Source organism: Hemitrygon akajei, chromosome 15 (assembly GCF_048418815.1).
Source record: "Hemitrygon akajei chromosome 15, sHemAka1.3, whole genome shotgun sequence".
Lineage (NCBI taxonomy): Eukaryota > Metazoa > Chordata > Chondrichthyes > Myliobatiformes > Dasyatidae > Hemitrygon > Hemitrygon akajei.
In genome coordinates, this window is record NC_133138.1 from 40,721,142 (window position 1) to 40,743,631 (window position 22,490).

Genomic DNA, 22,490 nt, shown 5'->3' on the forward strand with positions numbered 1-22,490 from the left:
TAAGACATAGGAGCAGAAATAGGCTATTTGATCCACTATTCAATTATGGCTGATACTCTTTTCCCTTCCTCAGCCCCACTCCCCGGCCTTCTCCCCGTAACCTTTGATGCCGTGTCCAATCAAGAACCTATCAATCTCTGCCTTAAATACACCCAATGACCTGGCCTCCACAGCTGGAATAAATGGTCTATAATTTCCTTTTTGGAGTCTTCCATCTTTCCTAAAGAGTGGAGTGACATTGGTAGTTTTCCAGTCCTCTGGCACCTTGTCAGAGTCCAGAGATTTTTGAAAGATAATTACTAATGCCTCCACAATCTCTGCAGCTGCCTCTTTCAGAATCCTGGGGTTTATCTGGTCCGGGTGACTTACTTACCCTTGGGTCTTTCAGCTTTTTCAGCACCTTCCTCCCTTGTAATAGTAACTGCACTCGCTTCTCCTTTATCACACCATTCAACATCTGGCACACTGCTAGTGAAGACTGGTGCAAAATACTCATTTACTTCATCTGCCATCTCCTTGTCCCCGTTTATTTTTTTCTCCGGCCTCATTTTCTAGATGTCCTATATCCACTCTCATTTCTCTTATTTTTAATGTACTTGAAAAAGCTTTTACTATCCACTTTGATATTGTTTGCTAGCTTGCTTTCATATTTCATCTTCTCCCTCCTAATGATTCTTAGTTGCTCTCTGTAGGGTTTTAAAACCTTCCCAATTCTCTATCTTCCTGCTAATTTTTGCTTTGTTGTATGCCCACTCTTTTGCTTTTACAATAGCTTTAACTTCCCTTGTCAGCCACATATGTACTATTTTGCCATTTGAGTATTTCTTCATTTTTGGAATACACATATCCTGCACCTTCCTCATTTCTTCCCAGAAATGCACATCATTGCTGCTCTGCTGACATCCCTGCCAGCAGCTCCTTCCAATTTACTTTGGCCATCTCCTCTCTCGTACCACTGTAATTTCCCTTACTCCACTGAAATATTGCTACATCAGACTTTACTTCCTCTCTATCAGATTTCAAGTTGAACTCAATCATATTGTGATCACTGCCTCCTAAGTGTCCTTTTACCTTAAGCTCCCTAATCACCTCCAGTTCATTACATAACACCCAATCCAGTATAACTGATCCCCTAGCAGGCTCAATGACAAACTGCTCCAAAAAGCAGGCACAAAATTGAATCGTAGGCATTCAATAACTTCACTCTCTTGAGATCCATTACCAACCTGGTATATTAATAGACATTAGGTGCAGAAGTAGACCATTCGGCCCTTTGAGCCTGCACCGCCATTTTGAGATCATGGCTGATCAACTACTATCAATACCCGGTTCCTGCCTTGTCCCCATATCCCTTGATTCCCCTATCCATAAGATACCTATCTAGCTCCTTCTTGATAAGGCGGATAAGTCCCCAGGGCCTGATGGGATGTACACCAGGTTATTGAGAAAGGCACGAGACAAGGTTGCTGGAGACTTGACCAGTGTCTTTGTGTCCTATCTAGGCACACGCAAGGTCCTGAAGGACTGGCCAGTGGCTCTATTTAAGAAAGGAACAAGGGAAAATCCTGGAGACTATAGACTGGTGAGTCTCACGTCAGGTGTAGGGAAATTGCTGGAAAAAAATTCTGAGGGATAGGATAGGTGAGCATTTTGAAACCCGTGGCCTATGAGGGGCAAGTTGTGTCTTCCCAAACTGATTGAGTTGACAATATGTTGAGGGGTTGGAGAGGGAGCAGAAGAGGTTTAGCAGGACGCTGCCTGGATTAGAGGGCACGTGCTGTAAGGAGAGATAGGACAAACTTGGGTTGTTTTCTCTGGAGCGACGGAGGCTGAGGGGAGATCTGATAGAGGTTTATAAGATTATGAGAGGCATAGGTAGAGTAGACCGGGTAGAAATGTCTAATAGCAGAGGGCAGGCATTGAAGGTGAGAGGGGTCGGTTCAAAGGGAATGTGAGGGGTAAGTTTTTTACAGAGAGTAGTGGATGACTGGAATGCGCCACCTGATATGGTGGCTGAGGCAAATACATTAGAGATTTTTGAGAGACCTTTAGATAGGCACATGAATATGAGGAAGATAGGGATATGGACATTGTGTAGGTAGGAGGGATTAGTTTGGGGGGGGTTTATGATTTACTATTTAGCTGGTTCAGCACAATACTGTGGGGTGAAGGGCCTGTTCCTGTACTGTATATGTTCCATATCAGTTCTATGAATATCAATCAGATATTCAAGACTATTATAGAAAAACTAATCTGCAAATATTTGCTCCACAGTGCTTTGTATTTACACGGCATTTCTAGGTTTAATGGGAGAGTTAGCAAGTCTTGGCTCCAAGCCAAGAGAGCTGATATTGAGACGAAAGAGTTTGCAGATGTTTGAAAATGCAACAACAATGAACTTGGAGCAATTCCGTGGGTCGAGCAGAATCTGTGTGTGGGGGGGGGGGTGCGGGTGGGGTAAGAAATGGTCTACATTTCAGAAGTAACTTGGAGAAATTCAGCGAGTCAAGCAGTATCTGTGGGTAAACATGCAGGGGGGGAGGTAAGGATCGGCCTACATTTCAGAACAGCTTCAAAAGAAGTATTGCATGGTCAGAGAGACAAGCTTTGGAAGGGCCGGGAGATCGGCGAATGCATTCAGGCAGGGAGTTCAGAACTTCAGGGCCAAATGGCTGCCAACAGTGAGGGTGAGAGAATGAATGGGAGGAATGTTGAATTAACAGCTGCAGCAAGTTACAGGGAGGAGGGATTTACTGAAAAGATTAAAATTTAGCTTTACTTGTCACATCTACATTGAGACATACAGTGAAATGCTTCTCTGCGCAACAAACAGCCTTCACCAAAGTGTCGCCACACTTGCCAACATGGCGTGCCCACAATTTACTAACCCTAACCTGTATCTTTCTGGAATGTGGGAGGATACCAGAGCACCTAGAGGAAACCCACGTGAAGAACACAAAACCTCCTTACAGACAACAGCATGAATTGAACCCTGATTGCCGGTGTTGTAAAGCATTATGCTAACCACTCCACTAACGTGCTGCCCTACTGGCTACACAAGTTGCCCCTAGTGGACGAATTTCAAGGAGATGATAGGACTGCACTGAGAATAGGTTACAGGCAAAAAAACCATGGCAAAGTGATTGCTCTGTGAGCAAGTATGGATCTGGTTTGTTGAAATGGTCTTTATTTAATGTTACATTAGAAAGCTGCAGAAAGTTTTTAACTCAGCCCACTCTATCGTGGGCACTGGCCTCCCCAGCATCCAGATCACCTTCAAAGATTGATGCCTTAAAAAAGGCAGCATCCATCATTAAGGACCCTCATCACCCAGGACATGCCCTCTTCTCATTGGACCATAAGACAGAAGAGCAGAATTAGGCCATTGAGCCCATCGAGTCTACTCCACCGTTCCATCATGGCTGATCCCGGATCCCACTCAACCCCATATATCTGTCTTCTCGCAATATCCTTTGATCCCCTGACTGATCAGGAAACAATCAACTTCTGCCTTAAATATATCCACAGACTTGGCTTCCATTGCAGTCTGTGGTAGAGCATTCCACAGATTCACTACTCTCTGGATAAAAAAAATTCCTTCTTATCTCCATTCTAAAAGGTTGCCCTTCAATTATGAAGCTGTGCCTTCTTGTTCTACAAACGTTTGTAGATACCCCTGCCTTAGGAACCATCCTCTCCACATCTGCCTTATCTAGTCCTTTCAACATTCAGCAGGTTTCAATGAGATTCCCTCCCCACAACCCGAATTCTTCTAAATTCCAGTGAGCACAGGCTCAAAGCTGCCAAATGCTCCTCACATGTTAACCCCTTCATTCCTGGAATCATCCTTGTGAACCTCCTCTGAACTTTCACCAATGACAACACATCCTTTCTGAGATTTTGGGCCCAAACCTGTGTGCCCTGACTAGAGTCTTATGAAGGCTCAGCATTATCTCCTTGTTTTGATATTCTATTTCCCTTGAAATAAATATGCCAACATTGCATTTGCCTTCTTTACCACAGACTCAACCTGTATGTTACCCTTCTGTGAGTATTCCATGAGGTTTCCTAAGTCCCTCTGCACCTCTGATGTTTGAACCTTCTCCCCATTTAGATAATAGTCTGCACTATTGTTCTTTTACCAAAATGCGTTATCATACATTTCCCTACACTATATTCCACTTGCCACTTTTTTTGCCCATTCTTCCCATTTGTCTAAGTCCCACTGCAATCGCATTGTTTCCTCAGCAGTACCTACCCTCCACCTATCTTTGTATAATCCACAAACTTTGCCATGAAGCCATCAATTCCATTATCTAAATAATTGACAAACAATGTGAAAAGTAGTGATCCCAATACTGACCCCTGAGGGATACCACTAGACATTGGCAACCAACCAGAAAAGGCCCCTTTCATTCCCACTCGCTGCCTTCTGCCTGTCAGCCATTCCTCTATCCATGCCAGTATCTTTCCTGTAACACCTAGGATTTTACCTTGTTAAGCAGCCTCCTGCATAGCTCCTTATCAAAAGCCTTCTGAAAACCCAAGTAAATGACATTCACTGCCTCTCCTTTGTCTGCCCTGCTTGTTACTTCCTCAAAGAACTGTAACAGATTTGGCAGGCAAGGTTTTCCTTTACAGAAAGCATGTTGGCTTTGACATTTTACTATTAATCTCCAAGTACCCCGAAACCTCATCCTTAGTAATAAACTGCAACACTTTCCCAACCACTGAGGTTAGGCTAACTGGCCTAAAATTTCCTTTCTTTTGCCTTCCTCCCTTCTTAGAGAGTGGAGTGACATTTCCAGTCCTCCGGGACCATGCCAAAAATCAAGTGATTCTTGAAAGATCATGACCAATGCATCCGTTATCTCTTCAGCAACCTCTCTCAGGACTCTGGGATGTAGTCCATCTGGTCCAGGTGATTTATCCAGTTTAAGACCTTTCAGCTTGCCTAGGACTTTTTCCTTTGTAATAGCAATAGCACTCACTCCAGCTCCCTGACACTCACAGACCTTTGGCACACTTCTCACGTCTTCCACAGTGAAGACAGATGCAAAAATTAAGTTCATCTGCCATTTCTTTGTCTCCCCTTACTACCTCACCAGCGTCATTTTCCAGTGGTCCAATATCAACTCTCACCCCCCCCCCCCCTTTTAGTCTTTATATAACTGAAAAAACTTTTTGTATCCTGCTTTATATTATTGGCTAGTTTGCCCTCATATTTAATCTTTTCCCTTCTTATAGCTTTTTAGTTGCATTTTGTTGGATTTTAAAAGCTTCCCAATCATCCAACGTCCCACTCACTTTTGCTACATGATATGCCCTTTCCTTGGCTTTTATGCAGTCCTTAACTTCCCTTGTCAGCCATGGTTACCTACCTCTGTCATTTGAGAACAACTTCTTTTGTGGGACTTCTCTATCCTACACCTTGTGAACTATTCCCATAAACTTCAGCCATCTCTTCTTTGATGTCATCCCCACCAGTATCCTCATCCAATCCACCTGGGCAAGCTCCTCTCTCATGCTTCTGTAATTCTCTTTATTCCATTGTGCTACTGATACATGACTTATGCTTCTCCCTCTCAAATTGCAGTATGAATTCAAACATATTATGGTCAAGGTCTCCTAAGAGTTCCTTTTCCTTAAGCCCCCTAATAAAATCTGGGTTATTACACAACATCCAATCTAAACTATTCTTTCCCCTAGTAGGCTGAAGCAGAAGCTGCTCTAAAAAGCCATCGTGTAGGCATTCAATGAATTCCCTCTCTTGTGATCCAGCACCAACCTGATTTTCCTATTCTCCTTCCATTATAATTGAAGTCCCCCATTACAATTGTGCCTTTTCCAGCTACCTTTGCAATCTCAACCCAACATCTTGGCTATATTTGGTGGCCTATATATGATACCCAAAATGTTTTATTTTACTTGCAGTTTCTTAACTCCACCCAGAAATATTCAACGTTCTCTTTTAAAGATGTAATTCCATCTCTTACCAACAGAGCCACACTACTGCCCATGCCTTCCTGCCTGTACTTTCGATACCCAGTATATCCATTGATATTAAGCTCCCACTATGGCCTTCTTTCAGCCACAACTCAGTGATGCCCACAATGTCATAGCCACCAATTTTGAATTGCACATGAGTTCGTCCACCTTATTCCAAAGTTACACAAATTTAAATGCAACACCTTCAGTACCGCATCCTTCACCTTTTTGAAATTTGCCTCTGTGGTACAATTTAACTCTTTGCTCTGTCTGCATTTGTACCCAATCACTGGCTTGTCCTTCCTTACATTCATATTACACCATTATCTACTTGTAACCCTGCTGGCTCATCCTCAGCTCTATCAGACTGGTTCCCATCCCCCTGCCATATTAGTTTAAACCACTCCCAACAGCTGTAGTAAACCTGTCCACAAGAATATTGGTTCCCCCTCGGATTCAAGTGCCATCTGTCCCCTTTGTACGGGTCTGACCTGCCCCAGAAGAGGTCCCAATTATCTGAATCCCTAGCCCCTTTTCCAATTCTTCAGCCATGCATTTACCTACCACCTCATTCCCTTCTTATCCTCACTGTCGCGTGGCACAGGCAGCAACCCTGAGATTACTACCCTTGAGGCCTGCTTCTCAGCTTCCTTCCTAACTCCCTGTATTCCTTTTTTCAGTACTTCCCTTTTTCTACCTATGCCATTGGTACCAATATGTACCACAACTTCTGGCTGCTCACCCTCCCTTTTCAGGATATTGTGGACGTGTCCAGAAACATCACAGACCCTGACACGTGGGAGGCCAACTACCATCCACGTTTCTTTTTCACGTCCACAGAATCACCTGTCTTTCACCCTAACTATAGAGTCCCTATCACTGCTGCCACCCTCTTCCTTTCCCTACCCTTCTAAGCCACAGGGCCAGACTCAGTGCTCGAGGCGCGGCCACTTTTGCTTCCCCCAGCTACCATCAGGGAGGAGGTACAGGAGCTTGAAGACACACATTCAGCATTTCAGGAACAGCTTCTTCCCCTCCGCCATCAGCTTGCTGAATGGACATTAAATGCATGAACACTACCTCACTATTTTATTTCCCTTTTTTTGCTCAGTTTTTGCACTACTTACTTAATTTATTTTTAAAATATATTTCTTATTGTAATTGACAATTTTTTATATTATTATGTATTGCTGCTGCATAACATCAAATTTCACAACATTTGCGGGATGAGGTTGCTAGCCCCATGTCCAACCCTCCTCCTTTCGCAGCCAGGCTTGGGATTGTCCGTGGAGGAGTTTTATTCTCCATAGAAAAAAAGTGCTGAACCTGTCTCCATAATTCAGTCCTTTTAGTCCCCGCAATATCCTTGTACATCTCCACTGAACTCTTTAGAGCTTAGTGGCATCTTTCCTTTCGCAGGGAGACCAGAACTGAACATAGTGATCCAAACATCTGAATCATTTATTTAGAGATGCAGTATGGAACTGGCCCTTCCAGCCCAATGAGCTGCAACCCACCGATTTATCACCAGCCTAATCACAGGACAGTTTACAATCACTAATTAATCTACTAACCAGTATATCCTTGGACTGTGAGAGGAAACCAGGGCAGCCATAGGAAACATACGTGCTCAGGGGAAGGGTACAAACTTCTTACAGACAGTGTCGGAATGAACTCCGAACTCTGCTGACCCAAACTGTGAAAGTGCCGTGCTAACATTACATTCCATCTTCTATAGTCAATGCCTGGCTGATGAAATGTGATGAATCCCATGAGTTTTCATATTTTGTAAGTTTCAATGAGATCTCATCTTATTTGTGATACAGCCCTACCTACACTACTCAATCCCTCTGTAAGTGACAGGCCCAGCTTCCCAGAAGCCAGCCTGATGACTCCTTCATGGCAGGTGTATTTTAGAAATGGACTGATGAAGGCCCTGAATCCTCCTCCTCGCTGACAATCAGCACCGGTACACCTCAAGGATGTGTGCTTGGCCCACTGCTCTACTCTCTCTACACCCACGTCTGTGTGACTAGGCACAGCTCAAATGACATCTATAAATTTGCCGATGACACAACTATTGTTGGCAGAGTTTCAGATGGTGACAAGGAGGCGTATAGGAGCGAGACAAATCAGCTGGTTGAGTGCCATCAAACAACAATCTTGCATTCAACGTCAGTAAGACTGAGGAATTAATTGTGGAATCCTGGAAGTGAAAATTGAGGAGACACAAACCAGTTCTCATTGAGATATCAGTAGTGGAAAGGGTGAGCAGCATCAAGTGTTCCTGGGTGTCAGCACCTTTGAAGATCTATCCTGGCTCCAACATATTGATGCAATTACAAAGAAGCTATATTTCATTAGGAATTTGAGGAGAATTGGTATGTCATCAAAGACACTCACAAATTTCTACAGATGTACCGTGGAGAGCGTTCTAACTGGTTGCATCACTGTCTAGTATGGAGGGGCCACTGCACAGGATCAGAAACAGCTGCAGAAAGTTGTAAACTCAGCCAGCTCCATCATGGGCACTAGCCTCCCCAGTATCGAGGACACCTTCAAATGGTGATGCCTCAAAAGGCGGCATCCATCATTAAGGACCCCCATCACCCAGGTCATGACCTCTTCTCATTGCTACCATCAAGGAGGAGTTACAGGAACCTGAAGACACACACAGGAACAACTTCTTCCCCTCCACCATCAGATCTCAGGGTGGACAATGAACCATGTATACTACCTCACTACTTTTTTCTATATTTGCTCTCTTTTTGTACTACTTAGTTAATTAAATTATATAAACAGGTATATATTTTTAATATTTATTTTATATATATATAATTGTAATTAACAGTTTTTTGATATTATTGCATTTTGCAATGTACTGCTGCCACTAAAAACAAACTTCATGACATGTGCCAGTGATATTAAACCAGAGACTGCCTCTGATTCTGATTCTGACAACAGCACCAAGACTTCTTTCCTCCTCCTCTCAGATCTTCCACAAAAAGGTTCCGGAACATGGGGAGATAAGTAGATAGGGAGGTGAAGATGAGCTTGGCATGGATGTCTTCATCACTTTTGGCAATGAATACAGGAGTGGCACAGTCTGAGCACAGCCATGCCAATCTTTAGGTGTCCACACACTCTACTCCCATGTAGTTACATAAGAGACCCAGTGTAGATTGGACAACTGCTTTGTCAAGCACCTCCACTCCATTCCCAAAAAGTGGAATTTTCTCGTGGCTAACCACTTTAATTCCTATCCCCATTCCCAATCTGTCATGTCAGTCCATGTCCTCCTCTTCTGCCACAATGAGACCACTCTCAGGTTGGAGAAGCAATTCCTTGTACTCCCTCTGGGTAGCCTCCAACCGGATGGCATGAGCATCAATTTCTACAACATCTGCTCACTTTCCTCCTCCCCCTTCCCTCTACTTAAGTTCCCCACTCTGGCCCTCTTATCTCCTCTCCTCACCTGCCACTGGTGCCCTTACTCCTTCCCTTTTTCCCCATGGTCCACTTTCCTCTCCTATTAGAATCCTTCTTCTCCAGCCCTTTACCTTTTCCACCTATCATCTCCCAGCTTCATATTTCAACCCTCCTCCCCCACCCACCTGTCTTCAACTATCACTTTCTAGATTGTCCTCCTTCAAAAGATAGGGTCTTTTAAGAGAATTGTGGATAGGTACATGAAGCTTCGAAAAATAGGCTATGGGTAACCCTAGTCATTTCTAAGGTAGGGACATGTTCGACACAACTTTGTGGGCCGAAGGGTCTGTATTGTGCTTTAGGTTTTCTATGTTTCTATCTCCTTCCACCTTCTTATTCTGGTATCTGCCCCTTTTCTTTCAGATCCTGAAGAAGGGTCCTGGCCTGAAACATCGACTGTTTATTCCTCTCCATAGATGGCATCTGACCTGCTGAGTTCCTCCAGCATTTTGTGTGTTGCTCCCATTTAATTACTCTTGGTCCAGGACCTTCTCTGTCTTGATAAGTATACTAACTTAGGTACTTGCTAAGTGCTGTGTGAGGTTCTATCTCCACCATCCCCTCAGGTAGTACACTCCAGATTCCAACCACACTTTGGATGAAAACAACATCTTCCTTAGATCCCTTCTAAGCCTCCAGCCCCTTACTCAGAATTTACATGCTCTAGTTTTAGGTATCTCAATATCTTTTCCATAGCTTCTGTACAGGCATAGATTAATTCAGTATGGCAGCAGGCCCAAATGGTCCAAGCCAATCATTATCAAAGTATGTGTATGTCACCATATACAACCCTGAGATTCATTTTCTTGCAGGCATTCACAGTCGATACAACAGAATCAATGAAGATCTGCATGCAACGTTGAACTGTCTTGTTGCAAAATAAGACAAACTGTGCAAATGCAAAAGAATCAAATAATAACAAAAATGAATAAATAAGTAATAAATTATAACGAGAATATGAGTTGTAGAGTCCGTGAAAGTGAGGCTATAGGTTATGGAATCAGTGTTGAGGTGACACCTGATGTTTGAAGGGTAATAACCGTTCCTCCACGTGGTGCTGTGGAACCTAAGGCTCCTGTACCTCCTTCCCAATGGCAGTAGTGAGAAGAGAACATGGCTTGGATGGCGGGGGTACTTGATGCTAATTTCTCACGGCAGTGCTCCTTATAGATGTGCTCAGTGGTGGGGAGGGTTTTTCCTACCAACCTAGTCCCATTTCTGCACACGGCCCATATCCCTCTAAATCTCTCCTATCTGTGTACTAGGTCCTACTCAATTCACTTCTATGTTGAGGAAGAGGGTGGACACAATAGTTTAATAGTGGTTGAGTCAATCTTCTATAAAGATTCATCATTAATCCCCTGCTCTTAGTATGCTACCAATCTATTCAAGTTTTAGGAGTCAATATATTACGTAGAACAGTAGAGTCACATCCCAGTCCATCACATGTAAAGCCCTCCCCACCGCTGAGCACATCTATACGGGGTAATATCATGGGGAGGGTAGCATCCATCATCAGGGATGCTCCACCACCCGGGACATGCTCTCTTCTTGCTGATGCCATTGTGTGGGGAGGGTGCAGGGTCCTTAGAGCTCACACTGGCAAGTTCAAGAGCAGTTGTTACCCCTTGACCATCAGGCTGTTGAATCAAAGCAGATAACATAAGTCAACTTTGCTTGCCCCATCACTGGAGTGTCCCACGGCCTATGGATTCACTTCAGGGACTCTTCATCTCATGTTCTTGATATCTATTGTTTTTTTTTATTATTTATTTATTTTTGTATTTGAACGCACTAGTTGTCCACCAATGTTCCCTCCAAAGTGTGCATGCGCGTGCACACATCTTTTGCTACTAGTGCACAAAGGAATTTAAACTGCACACAAAACGTTGTCGTTTCTATCTTGTTGGTATGTTAAGTATATTTCATGATCATACACAATCACGTTTCCTTTCCCGGTTTCTGATGGGACGGTGTTGACAACTGCTAATTTATTTAAAGTGGAATGGCTTAATGAAGCAGTAGAAACTGCTACTCCAAAAGCTCATGAGGTCAGGAATGTGCGGCTACGAGAAATATTTATGTACAATACAGAAACTGTTAACGGCGTGTATTAGCGTGATGCAAAAGCTGCTGGAGAATTTGCAGGCCGAGTGATATTTGGAAACTTTATTCCAAATGGATTACTAGCTTTTCTGAAATGGTGACATTTGCACTTCAAAATGAAGAACTTGTGACCTTGCAAAGCTGATGGACATTTGCAGATCCTTTCTTGCATCTAGCACTGCCTGTGAAAGAGGTTTTAGCCTAATGAATCAAATCAAAAAGAAACTGAGAAACCATTTAAGTGAGTGTCATTTGGATATGCCGATGAGAATTCAAAGCTCCCTGTTGGAAGGAGGATTTATTAGCCTTGACAGAGTTTACAAAGAGTGGGTAAATGCCAAAGACAGGAGGGAGAAAAATGACTAAGCAACTTAAATATGTTCATTATCTTCTTCAACTTTATGTCTCTTATGTAACTAAGCTACAATACTTGTGCTGTATGCAGTGATTTCCAAATAAAGTACCTGTCTGGATATTTCATCAACTGGCTTTGTAATTTTATAAGTTTTGTTTGATCATTTCAAACAACCTTAATAACATGGGAAAAGATTGATGTTATTACATGCTGTCATATTCTAGCTGGGAAATAAGACTCATTGATGTATATTATTTTATTTATTTTAATCAATGAACAACAAACTGGACTTGGCAGTTTATTATCCTTAAAATAGCTTCAGGTTTGCTTTGGCTTAAAAATTCAGTGCGCACATGTTGTGGTCACTGAGTAAAAAAATTGTACAGCACAAGATTTTTGTGAACGTTGGTCATTACAAATCACAGGGAACATTGCCACCCTGTTAGATGCAGTTTCTCATTGATTCTATAATGGTTAGTGGACTTATTGGGCATGCCAGCAAGAAAATCAGTCTCAGGGCTGTATATGGCGATATATGTACATTGATATTAAATTTAATTTGAACTTTGAACTCAACATGCTAAACTCCATTGAGATCAAAACCACCCCGTCCAATCCATCCTTATGACTAACGCCCTCCATTCCAGGCACCATCCCGGTGAAACTCCTCTGCACTCTTTCTAAATTTACTACATCCTTCCTGTAGTGTGGTGACCATAAACGTACACAAGAATTATTCTGAGAATGAAAGGGTTAACGTATGAAGAGCATTTGATGGCTCTGGGCCTGTACTAGCTGGAGTTTAGAAGAATGAGGGGAGATCTCATTGAAACATACTGAATTCTGAAAGGCTTGGATGGAGTGGATATGGAGAGGATGTTTTGTACAGTGGGGGAACTCAGGACTAGAGGACACTGCCTCAGAGTAGAGGGGCGTCCCTTTAGAACATAGATGATAAGGAATTTCTTTAGCCAGAGGGTGGTGAATCTGTGGAATTCATTGCCACAGACAGCTGTGGAGGCCAATTCATTGGGTATATTTAAACTGGAGCTTGATAGGCTTTTGATTAGTCAGGGTGTCAAAGGTTATGGGGAGAAGGCAGGAGAATGGGAGGGATAATAAATCAGCCGTATGGAATGGCAGAGCAGACTCAATGGGCCAAATGGTGTGATTCTGCTCCTATGTCTAATGGTCTCAATACACCTAGTACAGCACACCTCAGGCCTTTCAGCCCATGATATTGTGCCAACCCATTAACCTAGCCCTTCCCTCCTACATAACATTACATTTTTCTATCCTCTATGTGCCTATCTAAGAATATCTTAAATGCCCTTAATGTATCTACCCCTATCACCACCATGGCAGTGTGTTCCACACACCCACCACTCTGTGTAAAGAATCTACCTCAACATTCTCCCTAAACTTTCCTCCAATCACCTTAAGATTATGCCCCCGCATATTAGCCATTTCCACCCTGGTAAAAGGTCTCTGGATGTCCTCTTGATCAATGTCTGTTATCATCTTGTCCACCCCTATCAAATCACTTCTCATCCTCCTTCTTTCCAAAGAGAAAAGCATTAGCTCACTCAGCCTATCCTCATAAAACACACTCTCTAATCCAGGCATCATCCAGGTATATCTCCACTGTACCCTCTCGAAAGTTTCCACATCCTTCCTATAGTGAAGTGACCAGAACTGAAGGCAATATTCAGTCACCTTCTGACCAGGCCCTCTAGGCCAGGGATCCCCAATCTGGGGTTCACAGACTCCTTGGCCTGCGGCATAAAAAAGTTAGGAACCCCTGCTCCTGGGCACACACTCACTGTACATTCATGATCCTCTGCTTCAAGGATCAACATGTGTGTTCAGAGATGCTCTTCTGCACACCACTGTTGCAATGTGTGGTTATGGGAGTTACTGTCACCTTCCTGTCAGCCTGAACCAGTCTGGCCATTCTCCTCTGACCTCTCTCATGAAAAGACTCTTCACTCACAGAACTGCCACTTACTGGATGTTTATCAGATTTTCACACCATTTCTTGTAAACTCTGGATCAGAGATTGCCAACCTGGGGTGTACAGATCCCTCGGTCAATGATAGAGGTCATGGCATATAATAAAAGGTTTGAACTCCTTGCTCTAGAAACTGCTGTGCCTAAAAATCCCAGGAGAACAGCGGTTTCTGAAATACTCAAACCCCACCCCAAATGGCACTAGCAAACATTCCACGGTCAAAGTCACTTTTCTTCCCCATTCGGGTGTTTGGTCTGAACAACAACCGAACCTCTTGACAACGCCTGCTTGCTTTTATGCACCGAGTTGCGGCCACAAGATTGGCTGGTTAGATATTCGCATTAATGAGCAGGTGTACAGCTGTACCTAATAAAGTGGCCAGTGAGTGCAGTTAAAGATCACTCGTCCATTCATCACCTTCCTTCAACCTCCCTCGACTTATATCCTTCAGAGACCACCATAAATACTCCTTCTCGATAATTAACGTCATGCTCTCCCTCAATAAGATGCCCTTCTGGGACTTTTCCAGAGAAATAAAGATACATTCCTATGATGTATTTCCAAATCTCATCACATTAATTTCATTTCACTGTTTATAATTTGGTTAGTTTAATGAAGAGTGCTGGCATTAACATAATCAGAGCGCTCATGCAGATTTAACTGGTTTAGATGTGGCAAACACTTTAACCGCTAAACCCTGTTGAATCGAATTACCAGCGCGAGAATGACAGGCAGAAATGAGAGGAGGAGACAGTAGCAGCACAAAGAGAATCAGGCAGAGAGGTATACATACAGGTACACACACACACAGCACAGACACGTACACATAGCACACACAAATATACTAACACACAACACATACACTCACACACACACATGCACAGATACACACACATACACACACACTGCACAGATACATACACATAACACATACAAATATACTAACACACAACACATACACTCACACACACACATGCACAGATACACACACATACACACACACTGCACAGATACATACACATAACACATACAAATATACTAACACACAACACATACACACACACATGCACAGATACACACACATACACACACACTGCACAGATACATACACATAACACACACAAATACACTAACACACAACACATACACATACAAATTTACACACACACACACAAAGAAGACAAAAGAAAAGAGAGAATTTAGAGAGAAAGCAATAGAGAAACAAGAGCAAGAGAGCCGGGTAAAGCGAGCGAGAGAGATAGAGCGAGGCTGGGAGATAAGAGAAAGAGAGAGAGAGTGAGAGAGTGAGAGTGAGAGTGAGAGTGAGAGTGAGAGTGAGAGTGAGAGAGAGAGAGAGAGAGAGAGAGAGAGAGAGAGAGAGAGAGAGAGAGAGAGAGAGACGGAGACAAAGAGAGAAGGGGTCAGACTGGAGAATAACGATATACACGAGACGAAAGCTCCTGGTGAGAGAGAAAGAGAGGAGAGGGAGAGACAAACATAGCGAGAAAGAGGGAAAGAGGGAGAGAGAGAGAGAGAGAGAGGGGGGGGGGGAGAGAGAGAGAGAGAGAGAGGGAGGGAGAGAGAAGTGGAAGACGGGCATCCTTTGGTGCCGTGAGTGAAATCGGTAGACTCCCTATATTTCTGCATGCGAGAGACGGAGACACCCGCCGGCCCCGGGCAGATCACACGGCCCAGAGGCAGTAGTACAGCAGCCTACACCACTGGGCAGAACAGTGCTGCCTGGTTACTATGCTGCCATCTTCCATCGAGCGGGCACCCAAGGACTGGAATATCTGTTCAAGTAACTAGTAAACGGATAGTAAATATTTTACTTTAACACAGATTACGGGCCTCAGGGTCCGATGTAGCGACCGAAGTATCTGATTAGACCCTCGGAGCCGCCGGCAGTGAGCCCGGAGTCAGTTTACAAACCACAGAATAAATCTTTCATCTTTATCTCGTCTAAAAGCAATAAATTGTCCCTGTCCTCCTCCGTCGGAAACAAAGGACCCTTTGGAAATATCGGGGGAGAGAGTTCTACCTTCCGGAGTCGAAAATAACGTGGCGGTGACAGAAAAGACAAAATTGCATAAATATTTAAATTACCAATAATGAAACTAACTCGCCTTTCCCAAACCCGTCCATCACAGCCACGCTAAAATAAAATTAAAATCTTGGTCTCTGCAACAGTAAAAGATCCTCCTTTCGCTGGGGAAGCTTGTTATATTTCTCCCATCGCTAAAATAATTAGAACTGTTTTGACACGATACGTGTACAAAATGATGTTTATGTTGTGTATATGTTTTACAGAGACGCTGTTTGGTACAGAGATGGGGTGTTTTATCGCTACCCCGCTTCCTTTCAGTATTTTTTCCTATCTCTCTCTCTCTCTCTCTCTCCCTCTCTTTCGCTCTCTCCCTCTCTCTCCCCCCTCTCTCTCTCCCTTTCCCCCTCTCACTCTCCCTCTCTCTCTCCCTTTCCCCCTCTCACTCTCCCTCTCCCTTTCCCCCTTTCTCTCTTTCCCCCTTTCTCTCTCTCCCCCCTCCCTTACGCTCCCTCTCTCTCCCCCTCTGTCCCTCTCACTCTCTCTCTCTCCCTCTCCCCTCTCTCTCTCTCCCTCCTTCTCTCTCACTCACTCTCTCTCTCACCCCCGCTCTCTTTATCTGTTTCTAGATGCTTGCCTCTGTGTGCTTGTCTTTCCTGTCGTAAAATTCTCTCTCTAATTCCCTCTTCCCGGCCTCCTCTCCCTCGCTCTTCCTGTATGCTTGCCTCTCTCTCAGTTTGCTTCTCTCTCTCTCTCTCTGCTGCCTTTCTAGCTGCCTGTCCAGCTATGCTGTCCCCCTCTCTGCCTCTCCTTCTCTCAGCCTGCCACGCTGTATGCATGCCTCACTCTTTCTCTGCTTATCTCTCTTTTTTCTCTGATTGCATTTCTGCCTGCCTCAACCTCAGCCTGCCCTTCTCTCTCTCGCTCTCTCACTGTCTCCCTCCCTTTGTCGCTCTGTTTCGGTCTGTCGGTCTCTCTCTAATTGCCTTTCTGCTCTCCTCTCTATCTATGCCTGCCCCTGTCTCCATCTCAGTCTGTATTTCTTCTCTCGGTCTGTTTCTCTTTCTCTCGCCCTCTCTCAATTTGTCTCTTTCTCTCCCTTTCCCTCCCTTCCTCTCTCTCTCTCCCCCTCCCTCCCCCTTTCTCCCCACCCCTCTCTCTCTCTGCCAGGCCCTCTCCCCACACCCCGCCCCCACATGCCCTCGATATTCACCGCTTGAAGTGGGGACGGCCGCTTGCCGTTTGTCTGCCTGCGTCTGCCCATCCGCTTGGACTCGGTTCTCCTCGGGGTCCCAAGAGCTGTGGATGGACACAAGTAAACACAGTGTGAGGGGAAGTGGGTAAATAAACAACACCTTGCAGAATTAATAAACAACCAACTGACACAACACTAAACCAAAGACAAAGGCATGAGCTGGATGCATGAACATGTCATTGAAGGAAGGGTTTAGTACCTGCTCTCTGTATGTCTCTGGCAGGGCGGACAATGGTAGTCAGTGTTTTGTTGTTTAACCTGAAAAACATAACAAGGGGCTGTTTTTTGTGTCTTCAGTCATCGAGTTAGACAACGCATGAAGATTTTGGGGTGGAGGAGAGGTTCACTATCACCCTTTCTGTCTTCCCTCCCGTGTGAAGATTACCAACACAAACTTGAATCGGACGGAATGCAGAGGAGTGCGGGGTAAAAGTATAAGACACGGGAGGAAATTAGACCATTTGGCCCATCGAGTCTACCCCATCCATCATAGCTCATTAATTCTCCCTCTCAACCCCATTCTCCTGCTTTCTCCCATTTTCTCACATTTCACTCAAAAACTCGATCAACCTCTGTTTTAAATAGACTTAGCCTCCGCTGCCATCTGTGACCATGAATTCTTTAAAAAAAATTCCTCTACATCTCTGTTCTCAATGGATGTCCTTATTCTGAGGTTGTGCCCTCTGGTCCTAGTCTCCCCCATCCTTTCCACGTCCACTTTATCTAGGCTTTAAAAAATTCGATAGGTTTCAATGAGATCTCCCCTCCCCACCCCAGTCTTCTAAACTCCAGCAAATAAGGCTTCATACTAATCTATGTGAGAGCCGTTTTTTAAACAGGATGGCCCAGTTTCACACCCAGATTCACATTCACATGGAATCATTTAAAGGGTTAAACGCCAAGGAAGCGGTGCCAAATGCATGGATTAACCGTAATACTAATGTTTCAAAGCGCTCATGGTAAAAGCGTTTCAAGGTCACAGTACAAAGTACGTCTATAAAGTGGACAATTTTGGTCTTCATGGTCCTCTCTGAAGCTAATGATATTGATTGGATTAAGTTTGACGTTAATTAAATGTGCGTTTTATTAAACCATCGCCGGCGCCGCGTCAGCTGTCCGAAATCTTTCTTTTCAAAAATCCTCTCTGCGCAAAGATCTAGTTAATTTCCACATTCGCATTTCAGTAATACGCTTCGTTTATGCAGCTGACGCGAAGAATAACCTAGGGCAGTCAATTGGGATATTTTCCTCTCGCGTACAATATCTTCTCTCTCTCCCCCCTCCCTCCGGTCTCTCATTCCCTCTCCCTCTCTCTGTCTCTCTTGCTCTCTCGCCCTATCTCCCTTCTCTCTCTGTCGGTCTCTCTCTTCCTCTCTCCCTCTCTCTGTTTCTCTCTCTTGCTCTCTGTCTCTCTCCCTAACCCCTTCTCTCTCTCTCTCTGCACATCAGAATTAATTGATGTTATCGGCCTGACGGTACAGCCAAACAAACGTTGAAGACAGAGAAGAATAAACGTTTGCATCAAAGGTTCTGAGCGCTCTTCGTCGCGCTGAATATTAATTCTGTTTGCTGTGAAACACGCTGGTAGAAAACCACAGCTGCATCGATTTGTAGATGTTGGTGAAAGGGACAGCGCGATCCAGATCGATTTGTTCAATAAAGACGATGTCACTAGCAATGGCCTGTTCAACTCCATAACCCAACATACACAATCTAATAACGTTCCGATCGCAAGCTGGAGTGAACTAATTGGAAATTAAGCAAAGCATTCTGCGATGCGAGAGTCGGTGAGAGCAGAATTACACCATTCAGCCCATCGAGTCTGTCCGCCATTCATCGTAGCCGATTTATTATCCCTCTCTTAATGGAATCCATCAGTAAAATACAACGCTTAAGACATAGGAGCAGAATTAGGCCATTCAGCCCATCGAATAGAGGGTGGGGTGAAAGGATTCAATTGTAATCGCATTTCAAGTTGAAGTTCAATGGTCATTTAACCATACAAACGTATACAGCTAAACGAAACATCATTCCTCTGGGGACAAGGTGCAAAAACACAGTGCCAACAGAATAGTCACATTTAAAGTTCCGATAGCACGTAGGATTCGCCATATAGAACACCAGAAGCAAAATTCAGATGGGGGGGGTCCCCCTCTCCAATTTAATTGTCCTCCCAATACTTGTTCGGGCGAAAACGCAGGGCTATGATGGGATAGGAGAGGGCTAAGAAATGAGCGCTCTTCGGGCATGATGGGCCGACTGGCCTTTTTTACATGTGCCTGTGTGATATTATGATGTGGATAATTTATCTTCAAAAGAACTCGGACCAGTCTGGTGAAATTAAAAAGGCATAACGTTTGCCACTCTTCATACCTCGACTCCCCGCCCTAGCACCCCGCTGTGTCTCAGCGATAACGAGCACAGCTTGAAGGAAAGGATGATTACCCGCCGCGAATAGTTCGCGTCGCTCTAATACAAGGACACCCAATACAAATCCCTCTACTCAAGAATACAATAAAAGATTGTAACAAAAAAACGTAGCGGGCAGTGTTAATGTGTAAGCTTTCCTCTCCAAAGGCGCCTCGAAATCCATGGGTGTCAATGGACAGTCAACGCCCACACGGCCCCAACTCTGCGTTCGGAGTCGGATAACTTCAGATGAGCTGGGGGAAGCGTGGCTGCTGTTTAGGCTCAGACCGCCGGATCGTTCACCCAGAGGTCGCGGGTTCAAGTCCCTGATCAGCAGGCAGGAAATGTAAATCCGGTTGATCAGAACTCGCGGCATCTTTTTTTTTGCTAACCTGTCTAGGTCCTAAAGGGCGAGGGCTCTTAACACCAAAAGGTAAGGGAGCAGAATTACACCATTCAGCCCATCCAGTCTGCCCCGCCATTCATCGTAGCTGATTTATTATCCCTCTCAACCACACTATCGTAGCTTCTCCCCGTAAGTGTTGACACCCTTACTAAACAAAACCTATCAACCTCTGCTTTAAATATACCTTGTGACTTGGGCCTCCAGAGCCTTCGGTGGCAATGAATTCCACCACCCTCTGGCTAAATAAATTCCTCCTTGTCTCTGTTCTAAATGGACGTCTTTCTATTCTGAGGTTGTGCCCTCTGATCCTACACACTGTCACTAAAGGAAATATCCTCTCCGCGTCCATTCTATCTCGGCCTTTGAATATTCGAGAGGTTTCAGTTAGATCCCTCCTCATTCTACTGAACCAGCCAGTATAGGCCCAGAGCGCCCCATGTGTTAACCCTTTCATTCCCGGTATCATTCTCATGAACCTCCTTTGGAATCTAACCAATGCCAACACATCTTTTCTTAGATAACGGGCCCAAAACTGCTCACAATATTCCTGGTGTAGCCTGATTTATAAAGGCTTTCAGCATCACATCCTTGCTGTTAGGTTCTAGTCCTCTCGAAATGAATGCTAATATTGCTTTTGACTTCTTCCCTCCCCTCTACCTCGATGTGACTCCGGTTGACTCTGAAGGAAACCCTGAAGTGATCCACTAAGCCATTCTGTTGACGGGCAGTCCAGGAGAACCCCGCCACTATCCGGCGAAGGCTGTTCTCTATAGTAGTGGCTGCAGTATATGAACACTCACGGCCTCCCAGCGCTCTGTATGAACATGTATTTCGGGCGTGTTTGGAATCCTAATCATGATCTTGTGAATTAATTTACCGAAACAAAAAAATGTATAAGCTGGGGGCAATGAAATGATTAAAAGTGACTACTATTTACTTAGAGATACAGCGCAGGAATGGCCTTTCCGACCATTCTAAACTAGTCACAGGACAATTAATAATGACCAGTTAACCTGCTAACCGGTAGGTCTTTGCACTGTGGGAGGACACCACCGAGAACGTAGAATTTCATCAGAGAGAGCTGCGGGAACTGGACCCGGGCCGCTGGCGCTGCGAAGCGTTACGTTCTTCATGTTACCGCTTGGGTTTCCTCCCACATTCCAAAGGTCAGTAGGTTAGTTGGTCACATGGGTGTAACTGAGCGGCGTGGGCTCTGGGCCAGGAAGGATCTGTTACCATGCTATCTCTAACCAAAATACAATTACACACGTCATATAGAGTCATACAGTGTGAACCTTCGGCCCACTATATCTCAACATTCGGACTTTTATACCATAGCTTTTAATGTTATTTCTTGTCATTGTCAGAAAATACACAAAGGACTGTGTAGGTCAGAACGCTAAGGTCCTGGGTTAATAATCAGGCTGGAGGGAGAGCGATCTGATCTGCATGGGCGGCTCATGAGCAGGTGAAAAGAAACCTGTCCCGCACCTCCCTTTCCTGGCCAATAAAACGCCAGCGTGACTCGTCCCTTATATTTGGGAGGCACGGGAGAGCGGGGTGAGCGTAACGCTTTACAGTGCCAATCACATGTTTCAATCCCGCTGCTGACTCTAAGGAGTCTGTACAAGCAGGTTTCCCCCGGGTGCCTTGGTTTCCGCCCACACTCCATATACGTACGGGTTAGTAGCTTATTTGTCGCATGGGTGTATGGACCTATCTCTAAATAAAAATATATCTGTGTGAGATGTAGGTTCAAACAGTAGGTTTTAATACGAAACTGTCAATTTTCAGGAATTAAAGAGTTGGTCATTTTATACTTTATGGGTACCATTTAGCTGTTTCGCCACTTAATAGACCTTAGGATCGTCTTTTACACCAGCGAGCTTTCCTCCGCTAACCTCACGTACTATCCTACAAGACTACAATAGCCACGATATTCCTTTAATATCAAGAAAGGTCTGCAAATCTCTGACATTATGGGAAATATTATAGCGGGCATGGGGGCACTTGGGAGACAGTAGGGAAGAACGGAGTGGAGCCTAGCCCTGACAGGTCACCAGAAACTGATACTGCGAGTTCCGATTGACCGAGTGTATTTTACATTTCATACAGTTCACTGGCAAAACATTTTGCTACAGTGTGAGTGTAACTGGGTGGGGAAGATGCTGGGGTGTGTTTAGGAGGTGTTTTAGATGGTAAGCTATGATCTTGAGGACGGTGAACTTTAATACGGTAAGGTCATTCAAAGGGGAGACACGAGATATAGCAGGCGCTGGAATCTGGAGCAACGCGTAAGATGCTGGAGGAACTCTGCCCTGTGGAAGTCGACTTTGCGGGCCGGGACCATTCACCAGCTGCTGTAGGAACTCAGGGGGGCAGAAGTCACCCGTGGAAGGAAATGGACAGCCAACCCGAAACATCCTC

At 44.5% G+C, this 22,490-nt stretch overlaps 1 protein-coding gene across 2 annotated transcripts in view; it reads right to left on the bottom strand.

Moving 5' to 3' along the window:
* The window catches only part of LOC140739265 (protocadherin-10-like), a 44,543-nt gene that overhangs the window by 18,054 nt on the left and 3,999 nt on the right, over nucleotides 1-22,490 (bottom strand). The window contains exons 2-3 of one of the 2 annotated variants that reach the window (XM_073067409.1): nucleotides 17,448-17,506; nucleotides 17,207-17,292 (exon numbers count right to left, since the gene is read on the bottom strand). In XM_073067409.1, the coding sequence (XP_072923510.1) occupies nucleotides 17,207-17,292; nucleotides 17,448-17,506 (145 nt within the window). The remainder of the gene's footprint in view (nucleotides 1-17,206; nucleotides 17,293-17,447; nucleotides 17,507-22,490) is intronic. The other variant, XM_073067410.1, reaches the window with a different exon arrangement.